This window comes from Triticum aestivum, chromosome 6A, assembly GCF_018294505.1.
Source record: "Triticum aestivum cultivar Chinese Spring chromosome 6A, IWGSC CS RefSeq v2.1, whole genome shotgun sequence".
Classification (NCBI taxonomy): domain Eukaryota; kingdom Viridiplantae; phylum Streptophyta; class Magnoliopsida; order Poales; family Poaceae; genus Triticum; species Triticum aestivum.
The window spans coordinates 522,973,710-522,984,986 of NC_057809.1; the positions used below are offsets into that span (position 1 = coordinate 522,973,710).

An 11,277-nucleotide genomic window follows, 5' to 3' on the forward strand; every position below is an offset into this window, starting at 1 on the left:
GGGAAGGAGGACCGCCAAGCTCCACCGCGGCCCCTCCACCCGAGCTCGGTCCGCCTGGATCTTGGGACGAAGGGAAGCTTCGTACTCCAAATCTACCTCCCCCTCAACAGAGCCCTCCTGCCGCCGCTTTTGGTCAGACAAGGCCTCGCTGGAGGAGCCGCGCGAGCGGTCCATTGAGACGACCGACTCAAACGAGAGGGGGAGGGGAGAAGGAGGAGCATGTCTAGAGGAACGCGGATGGGGAAGCGGTGGCGACGCAGGTCAGAGAGAGAGGCTGGGAACCCTAGAAATGGGGGAAGTGAGCCCCTCCGCACCCATATATACCCCGACCACACTAGGTCGGGGCCGAAGGGTTGGGCTAGAGTGGGAACAGGGACTGGGCCAGGGCCACCCGAGGCCCAAGAACCACGAGAGGTAGGGGGAATCCGACACATTGGAAAGGGAGCGGGGCCCAGGCCCATCAGGAGCACGCGGAGGCCCGAATCCCAGGGTCTGGCTCCACCATGGAGGGCACCTCCGGATCGAGGGATTCGGGCGGCCCGGCCGCTGCCGGCGAGGCCACCAGCGAACCAGAGGACGAAGCACAGACGAAAGACAGACAGGGAGGGGGAGGGAAACCAGGTCCAACGTCGGCGCACCACACCGCCCAGGACCAAGGATGCCACAGGCAGGAGACAGCGGAGGAACCAGACGGCGCCTGCGCAAAACGCGAGTCCAGCCATCCACGACCAATGGATCGGGAGCAGGGCGGCCACGCCCGTCGGGAGCGAATTTACGGCACCGCGACGGAGCAGCGACGAAAGGCAGCACGCACGGAGGCGCGGGACGGAGGGGGGAGGAGGGGAGTCGGGGTCGGAGTCCGAGGCCTCAGATCCGAGAGCCCAGAACTTGTTGGCGGGGGCAGGAGCGCGGAAAACAGAACGATGAGTGGACGGCGGGTTGGGGACCGAGGAGGAGGCCGCGAGAAGGTAGCATAGGGACACCGGAGTTGAAGAGGGGGGACGAGCCCGTCGCCGCCACCGCCCGGGAGGGGAAGGGGAGAGGCGGAGAGGATAGCCATCCGTGCGTCAAACCTCTCTTTTAATTTTTAATTAATTAGTAGTGGAACTTTTTTGAGGGAATGCGTGAGAAGAGACTGAGGCGACAAATCATGAAATTGACAAAATAATCACCTCGCAGCGCTGATAATGTCTTCTTTTAGAGAGTACACCAATGGCGTACCTTAGCTTTATAGAAGACAGAAATATGTAAAGAGATTACAAAAGGCTCAGACACCACAACTCGGTGCCAGACGCCCTCTGCACTCTGAGCCCAACTAGGCTATTACTCTCGATATCTAATCACTCCCGTCCCTCCGGCTTGACCCCACAAATTCAGGTTCTGGAATATGAGACCTACCGTGGCCTCAACATTGCAAACCAGATCTCGACCAAATACACGCGTGTTGCATTGCTTCCACACCGTCCAATAAATGAGCATTACAAATGAGTCAAAACCCTTTCGGTTAGTCTTGGCGATCCAGTTACGTCTCGTAGGCCACCAATCCTCTATCCTGGCTTGTGGTGAAGGCAGAATGGCATGGTCAATGCCCACTCTTGCAAAAGAGAGATGCCATACCTGTCTTGCAAACACACATTGGAGCATCAAATGGTCCACCGTATCCTCTTGCTGCTCACAGAAGAAACATGGGGATGTCTCGGCTTGTATTCCACGTCTGAATCTTCTATCTGAAGTCCACAACCGGTATTGTACCGCTTGCCACATAAAAAATTTGCAGGTTAATGGGGCCCAGGTCTTCCACACCGCAGCAGCCAACCAAAATCTGATGCCTCCTTCGCACAACATCTTGTACGCTTACGCCACTGAGCACTTGCCATCCGCATTCCACACCCAGACAACCTTTTCCTCCCTGGTCAGCTCAATCTGGATATCAATTAGTACTTCCCAAATTTGAATGAACTGGGCAAGTTCCTCCGTGGAAAGATCTCCAGAAATATCCCTAGTCCATGCATGTAACAGCATCCCCTCCTTGACTGTCCTCCTGTTGGCCACCCATGTTCTAACCTTTGGAACAATCAGCGGAGCAACCTCTTCCATGCTAAAGCCCCTGATTCATCTATCCTTCCAGAAGAGAATCTGAGCTCCATCTCCAATTTGCCAATGGACCAGACTGTTGAAGGCCGCGAGCACCTGCCGATCCGGCGCCACGTTCAGGCCCTGCCATGGCCCGACATCATCCGTTCTCCTAAACCACTCCTAATGTAATCTGAGTGCTAGGCCGTGTTTGCGCAAATCCATTACTCCTAATCCCCCCAGATTCTTTGGGCGACATACCCTCTGCCAAGATACAATGCATTTTCAGGCACTAATCTCTTCTGAACCAGCCCAGAAAAACATGCAGCACCCCTTGTCCACTTTCTCAATGGCCCATTTGGGGGCTTCCACAACAGTCAAATGATGTGTAGGCCGCGCACGCATCACCTGGTTCACCAGAATTAACATCCTTGGGCGGGTAATCATCCCCCTTTGCCAACGGGGTAGGATTTTGAGCGAAGCATCCACTATCGGTTGCCATTCCGACCTTGTCAGTTGCTTGATACTCAGTTGTAATCCCATATATTTGCACGGAAACTGACCAATCCTCCAAGGCATTCCGGACAAGGATCTCATCTTCTTCCTTTGCCCTGATCAGGATGGCCGAGGACTTGTTGTAATTCACCTTCAAGCCTAAAGCAGTGCCAAAGATCTGGAGCATCTCTTTAATGAAGTAAATGTCTGACAATGAAGGCTTGATAAACATAGCAAGATCATCCGCGTAAAGCGACAATCTTTGAAAGGGGGCGCAACTATTCATGTTGCTCATAATTTGGGCCCTGTGAGCCTTCATCACAATCGTCGTTAATATGTCAATTGCAATCACAAACAGCAACGACGAGAGGGAGTCTCCCTACCGTCGACTGCACGCTTGCGTAAACTTATCCCCCAACGCATCCATTAACTACCACTCGCGAGCTTGCCGAGGACAGGAGAGTCGCCATCCAAGATAACCACCTCTCAGAGAATCCTTTTGCCCATAACATCACAAAAAGAAACGGCCAAGACAAAGAGTCAAAAGCTCGAGATATTTGAGTTATACGAAACTAAACAGAATCCTAAAATTTGGTTTCTACATAGGTAGACAGGAATATAACCACTTGAGTTAAAAGCTCAAATTTGGTTATATTCCTAAAATTTGGTTTCTACATAAGCAGACAGGAATATAACCATTACCAGTATTCTCCGCTAAACAAACATACTTGCATCCACCATTACACCAACTTGGAAGAACTTTACTGACGCCATAAGAAAACCCTTTACTCAAATTTGCTGGAAGAAGAAATGCATGTGCAGGAAATTAAGCTGACAGGTGATCAGTGCTTGAGATGCGCCATGGCGGCTTCCTTGACCCCACCCTCGGCAAGGTACACACCAAGAAATTCCCCGTAGGAGTGGGGCTTATATGGAGGCCCCTCGCCTGCGGCCAGCACCAGCTCCGGCGCCGGCGCGACAGTGCACCCCGGCTCGGGCCACACGAACGTGGCCAGCGAGGTCCGCGCGGCGCGCGCGCTGGTGACCACGCGGTGCTCGGCACTGCGCAGGCGCCCGTTGCTCACCACCTCCATCTGATGCCCAAAGTTGAGGACCAGCGCCCCCGGCGCGGCGTCGGCGTCCACCCACATCATCCCGCCGCCCCCAGCGTCACCGTCGCCGTGGAGCAGCATCTGTAGGCCGCCGCCGACGTTCTCCATGAGCACGGTGACGAGGCCGGGGTCGCGGTGCGGCCCGGCGCCGAGGGTGAGGCTCGGATCCGGGCACGGCGGGTAGTGGTTCACGTTCATCATCCCACCGCCGCTGAGCGACCCATCGAAGTGTTCCTCCTCGAGCCCCAGCCCGACAGCGGCGAGACGCAGAACGCGCCGCGCCGTTGCCCTCACGGCTGCCGTGTATGGCTCCAGCGCCGCCCCGAGCCCGCGGGGCTTGTCCGGCCAGTCCGGCGGGTGGCAGCCGAGCTTCAGGCAGTCCCGCCAGTACAGGACCTCCTCGCCGGCGCCGTTCCGGAGGCTCGTGTGGAACCGCGGGAGCTTCTTGCCGTCGTTCGAGTAGTACGCCATCTTCTCGTCCTCCGGCAGTGCGAAGAACTCCTCCGCGGCGCGCATCATGGCGCCCATCACCTCCTCCGGCACGCCGTGGTTGACCACCTGGAAGAAACCGAACTCCCGCCCTGCACGGACGATCTCCTCGGCGATCCTGCCGTCGTCGTCTCCACCGAGATCAACCACAGGCAGCGCCCCCTTGCCATTCACGGACGAAGACGGCCTGTTGTGCACCGGGAGTATGTAGCGTGCAGGCACCGACAGGTGGGTGGCGCCATTGGAGAGAGGCTCCGCTGCCATCTCGAGATATAGCTTTGCTTGAGATTTTGCATAGACTGATCAGTTCATCATCTGCATCAATCTCTGCACTTTTATGGTGAAGAGATCAAGAGAAGCATCTTTGGATTCAGAGAGCATTCGGGTTTTGATTGCAACCGGGGAATATCCATTTGTCGTCATATGAAGATACAGTGCACTGACAATGTTGACTTTTTCTTTGCTAAAGAAAATTCGAATGCCTGTTTATTTTGGCCGGCTTTTTTAGGTTGTTTGGATGATGGCCAAGAGTTGCCCCGCCAAAATATCGGCGTTGACTAGTAGGGTTGGTTCCTGTTTGGATGGGGGCCAAATCGTTTCAACCACGCCAATATTTTGGCCGCGAGTTAGGATTTCACGCCAACTTCCTGGTTAAACATCGGCAGCGGATTCCATCATCAAAGGGTAAAGTCTATTTTAAACCTTAAAGTCATAGAGCTCGTCGAAATCAAACCCTCACGTCTAAGTCCCTGAAATCGGTACCCTAAACTCTCAGATCCCGGTCAATATATCAACCCTACATCCACCCTAGCCCCGTTTATGGCACTGAAAAAAGTTAATCCCGACCGGGATTCTAGGTTTTCTCACTGACTCAGCGGCCCTATACTACACGCCATATCCATCTTCTTGCCTGCGACTGTCTTTTTTAGATGCCCGAACGATGATGCTTGTCTCGTTATGAACACCTGCAGCAACCGACACTGCGGTGTGTGGCAAAATCCACGGCATGCCACAACATCTCTGATGTGTGTCGTGCTGGCACAGATCGATCAAGCTAGTGGCGTGCAAGTTGCTACGTAGTGTACGTGTGAGCTAGCTCCTGAAGAATCCATCCCCTGCTTGCTGCTTCAAAGCCAGCTTCTACGGAAAGCACGCTGCCTAACCAAAACCATCGCATCATATAGCCTCCGTTGCTATGCATCATAGCTTCCGTTGCTCACAATCAAGGAGCACTTTAAGAAAGCGCCTGTACATATTGTCGTGGCCTGCCGCACGACATAGTTGCCAACGATGTGATTGCCGAGGGACTGGAGCACGAAGCCGAGCAGGCTGTGCAGCCATTGTACGCACGCGCCGCGTCGCACACCTCTAGCCGGCCATCGCCATGACGAAGGTCGCCGGCCACCTCCACGCCATGCGCCATCGTGGGTCGTCACCTCGCGGCGACCCAGCGGCTCGTGCTGCGCCACTGTCTCATATCCCCGTCGTGTAGACGTTATTCCACAACATTGGTGTGCGCCGGCCACCTCCACGCCATGTGCGCCATCGCGGACCGTCACTCGCAGCTTCAGTTCTTCCTCCCACGTCTCATCGCCAGCGCTGGCGCCGGCCACATCGTCCTCTGTGTGGAGCAGACCACCATGGATGCCCCCGTGCGGGCCATGCTGACCAAGAAAATGCCAGAACCAGGAGCCCTCCATCCGCACCTTCCGGCGGTAGAGCCGCAAGTTCTGATGATTTCAGGAAAGACAGGGAAGAGGATTGGGATAGAAGATGGAAATGACATGTGGGGTAATTATGTCAGTGAGTGTAGGCTATGATCCCGGGCGGGATGAATCTTTTCCCGGTGCACCAAACAGGTCCAGGGTTGATATTGACCGGGATCATAGAGGTTAGGGTACCGATTTCAGGGATTCGGAGATGGGGGTTCGATTCCGACAAGGTATATGAGTTTAAGGTTTAAAACAGACTTCACTCATCACCAAAAAATTGGCACGCTCACGTTTTGGTCAGGCGGGAGTGGATGAATCCAAACAGCCCCTTTATTGCCTGGCCAGCTAGCGGGGGGTGAACAGTACTGTGACTTGCCACCCTTTCAAAATCGTCGGATCAAAGATTAACGGACAGGTCAGCATGAACAGTAAGATAGCTACTGTCCATGACTACAGTACCTGGCCTACAGTACCTCGTGTATAGTAAACCATGAACTATGTATTTATGCAAACACACATCATATAAATGCAAACAATTATGATACCGCTTTTAATAACTGGACGTCAATCTAAATCCATATTTCCAAAGTTCAAAATTACAAGACCAATTCAAAATCAAACATGCGACATACGGTTCCAATAAAGCATAAAAATCAAACATAGAGCATCGCTTGTACCCATTTGCTCGTCCACTCGTATCCCCTAGCAGTGGTGGGGCTATCAAGAAAAAACTGGGCAGGCCAGCTCAAGGTAGAGTACAACTATCTAGTCTGCAACTACCCTTGTTCCTTCGTTTATGAGTTTTCGGTGTTCCTTTTCTTTAAGGTCTTTTGGCATGCATGAACATTGGCTTTGTTTCGGCCGTCGTTAGGAGCCTGGCTCTAATTGGTGGTGGTTGTTGTTGTGTGTATTTATACTTGTAACATGTGGCCGGTGACCCCAACAGATGACTGGTGGTTTCGCTTTTCAGAAAGAAAAAAGAAGGTACGTCGCATGAATTTTTAGAATGTAAAAGAACGGTTGAGCAAAAGAATAAGGTTATGAAAGAGCGAACTCGGAATTTGGGGAAGAAATAAGGTTATCTATGTTTTGCAGACTCGTAAATGGCAAGATAATTGGGGATGCAATGCTCAATCCTCGTCGCTTGGGAGGCCGGTTGGCCGCTGCTCCCTGTGATGTTGGACCTCTGGCGGTATGGGCGGTGCCCTTACGGTGAGTCGCAACCCTGCCCTCTTTCGTTTGTGTGGCAGGAGGTATGCACAAAATATTATGGGTGACAGTTGCTCCCTGTTGTGTGCCTGTGCTGCTGCTAAATCTAGACGAGCAGATGTAGCCACATCTCGTTGTTGGTGGAGAAGGACGTTGGCCACTACTATGAAGTATTGCACCTCCTGGTACGCTCCTAGTGGCCAGCCCTTAGAAGCTTTGGATAGACCATAAAGGGGAATAACGCAAATATCATTGCTTGCCAGTGGAGTGAGCTACAAAGCATAGGTATTAAAAAGTTCGCCAAAATCCTAGGAGGGGCAAGGCCCAGGTCAGCCCAACAAAGCCACACCCCTGCCCCTAGCCATTTTAATGATAGAATTTGTCCTTTGATCATGGCTACATAGGCCACTTGATCTATATCAAGCCCATCAGTGTTCATGACCATGGTCTTGAGTTCTTGATACATCTTATCTGTATTCATTTCATCTCCAATGACTCTCAGCTTTTCTTCTTCAATGGACATCTTGCACTCCTCCATAGCCTTCAGCTTGCACATCATCATCATCAATATCTTCATTATTGTCAAGCTTTTTAGTTGAAGATTTAGCCTTCTTCTTAGGTGAAAAAACTTTCATTGTTCATATCTTCCCACTTCTCGTTATTTTGGAGCACTGCTCAAAAATCCCTTCAGTTCCTCGGTTTGTATAGTTCATGGGTGTAGTCCAGCTGCAAACTTAAACATAACATACAAATTAGGTGCAACCACTACATAAACAAAAATTTGGTCCACACTGATCATACAAAAAATTATAATTATATACTCACTAACATCTCATTTATCATTCCACTAGGATTGGCATGATCAACTTAAGCGACACAACCTGCCCACCGGTTGTAACATTCTTGAATTCCACTCCACCACGGTGATTGAGTGTTGACAGTGCATTCTGATGATACTATCACATTGCGACAAAAATCCTCAGCAATACGCTTCAAACATGTCTTCATGTTTTGATCGCTCCCTGCTATCGCATCGATGCTCACATTCTCCCATTCCATGATCGATTCCTTATCTTTCTCTGTCAAACAGTTGCTTGACCTTGCCCCTTTCATCTTTGTTGTAGGGGCAACGTCAACAACTTCATCATGAGCTCCACTATATGCATTATTGGTCACGTACTTTCCTCCATGACGATAGATTCATACTCTTGGGGGGAGTGCTAATCTTTATTGGATAGGTGCGGAAGCCAAAGCTCCTGAACGCCACCAAGTGGCTCATCCTAGTCTCCCTTTGAGTCACCTCCAACGGATGAGCCTCAAATCGCTTGTGGTTGTTCTTGAAGGCGACCACTGGGCGTTTACAAACTTCCTGGAGCACACCACGTGCAAAGAAGCTTCTGGGCTTTGACTCCTAACGCCCAAGAGTCTCAAATCTCCAGGAGTAACAAGTTTTATGATAAACAAGTATGAGGATCACAAATCAGTTTGGTGAAACTGTGGATCGGGCTATTTTTTTTCAATTCTCAAAGTTTGGAGTTTGAGTGGAAGTATGAAGAGGGTTTGACAATGGCGGAGAAGCTCAGGAATACATGTTTTATTTGGAGGAAGGAGAGTGGTGGGGTATAAATACCCCCCCCCCCCTTGATCTAGCCATTGCCTTGTCAAGGAAGGACAAGGAAATAAATCCTAGACCCCAGGGACCCATGATATTTAGAGAGTTTCCCGTATACCCTGGGGACCCAAGGTATCCAAAGAGAATTCCATAGCACCTGGGGACGATGTCTGGATGCTAGGGACCCAGGGGTCCCAACAACTGCATTATCAAGGTGAGTTTTAACCCATTTTTCCTAGATGACTGAGTGTATATATTTGGATGTGGTCCCCAAACTTATGCAACCACCTCAAGCCCTCTTAATAGTGCGGTGGTCCTATGGCTCAAATAAATGCAAAAAATCTTCCAGTCTTCGGGTAACCAGTGTGTTTTTCCTTTCTGAAATGGGGGTCAGACATCTCCGATTAATCATGGAGAGACCAATGTCCCGAGATAAACTAGATAACCAACACTACTCCCACTAATCATATAGTCATCAACAAATCACTAGGGTCTAGATGCATTTTTACATGTTACTTATCCTGTACAGCTAAATTGTTGACCTCCACTAATTCTAGTCTCTCAACATGTAACTATGCCAACTCATCATACCATCATGCATGAAGAAAGACCCACCTTTAACATACACCATGCATGTTACTTGTATATTATACAATTATACAACAAATTATATGTATTTTAGTTTCAGTTCTCTATTGTTAATCTAAATACTAATGTCACTAAAATAATTGCAACCAGTTTCCAGAATAACACGGGTGCTATCATCTGCTTTTACTATGCTGGGTCCATATCATTTCCAATGGGACATGATGCTACGTCATTTCATAGGTTTTAATCAATTTATTTTGCTAGTCAGTAATTGCGACATTATTAAAACAACAGACCCACGACATAGTTGTTCACATAGGCACAAAAACAACTTCTTTTAGGAACACAATACAAACACATCTGTTATTCCTATGAGCGCCTTCAAAAGACGTCAACAAATATTAAAATTAACAAAATCACCGCAAACGCTTTGTAGTCAACGGAAATATCATCTCACACTGAACGAATAACGTTGGATCCATCATAAGGAACCTAAGGGCATCTCCGACGCCAGCCCTCAAAACAGACGTAGTATTTGTCCGCGGCCGGTGATCTTTCTTCAAACCTCCTCCCGCAATGCAAACAAATTCCGACATAATTCATGCAAACATGATAGAATTCATGCAAACAGACACAAGGTCGATATTAATTTACATAAATCATACGATATTCCGCCCATTCAACTAAAACCAAAAAAGTCTAGACTAATTTGTAGCAGATAGTGACATTGTATGCCTAGCCGGGTTGACCTGTGGCACCTCCATTGTCGTATGTGCTCCTGTCATCGTAGTTGGAGTGGTCCTTCCAGCAGGGGAAGTGCGCGGGGGTCACAACAGCCCTGCTTGGCCCCTGTCTGGCACTCGTGAAGGATCTGCTCGGCTTCCTCCCGTGTCGTGCGGAGGGTCGCCTCGGCCAACGACGACCCTGGTCGACAGTCGTCCCCTTGCCCCTGCCAGGGGCGACGGAGGTGTCGCTGAGCGACCATTCCTTCTCAATCTTGGCGAGCTCTTGAAGGAAATATGCCCTAGAGGCAATAATAAAGTTATTATTTATTTTCTTATATATCATGATAAAAGTTTATTATTCATGCTAGAATTGTATTAACTGGAAACATAATACATGTGTGAATACATAGACAAACAGAGTGTCACTAGTATGCCTCTACTAGACTAGCTTGTTAATCAAAAGATGGTTATGTTTCCTAACCATGGACAAAGAGTTGTCATTTGATTAACAGGATCACATCATTAGATGAATGATCTAATTGACAAGACCCATTCCATTAGCTTAGCACCCGATCATTTAGTATGTTGCTATTGCTTTCTTCATGACTTATACATGTTCCTGTGACTATGAGATTATGCAACTCCCGTTTGCCGGAGGAACACTTTGTGTGCTACCAAACGTCACAACATAACTGGGTGATTATAAAGGAGCTCTACAGGTGTCTCCGAAGGTACATGTTGGGTTGGCGTATTTCGAGATTAGGATTTGTCACTCCGATTGTCGGAGAGGTATCTCTGGGCCCTCTCAGTAATGCACATCACATAAGCCTTGCAAGCATTGCAACTAATGAGTTAGTTGTGAGATGATGTATTACGGAATGAGTAAAGAGACTTGCCGGTAACAAGATTGAACTAGGTATTGAGATACCGACGATCGAATCTCGGGCAAGTAACATACGATGACAAAGGGAACAACGTATGTTGTTATGCGGTCTGACTGATAAAGATCTTCGTAGAATATGTAGGAGCCAATATGAGCATCCAGGTTCCGCTATTGGTTATTGACCGGAGACGTGTCTCGGTCATGTCTACATTGTTCTCGAACCCGTAGGGTCCGCACGCTTAAGGTTTCGATGACAGTTATATTATGAGTTTATGAGTTTTGATGTACCGAAGTTAGTTCGGAGTCCCGGATGTGATCACGGACATGACGAGGAGTCTCGAAATGGTCGAGACATAAAGATTGATATATTGGACGGCTA

General features: G+C 49.5%; 1 protein-coding gene across 1 annotated transcript; it reads right to left on the reverse strand.

Moving 5' to 3' along the window:
- Nucleotides 1-3,258: 3,258 nt before the first annotated feature.
- Nucleotides 3,259-4,563, reverse strand: LOC123130890 (2'-deoxymugineic-acid 2'-dioxygenase). Its single transcript, XM_044550679.1, has one exon. The coding sequence runs from the start codon at nucleotides 4,431-4,433 to the stop codon at nucleotides 3,411-3,413; it is 1,023 nt and encodes a 340-aa protein (XP_044406614.1). The 5' UTR covers nucleotides 4,434-4,563; the 3' UTR covers nucleotides 3,259-3,410.
- Nucleotides 4,564-11,277: the final 6,714 nt, after the last annotated feature.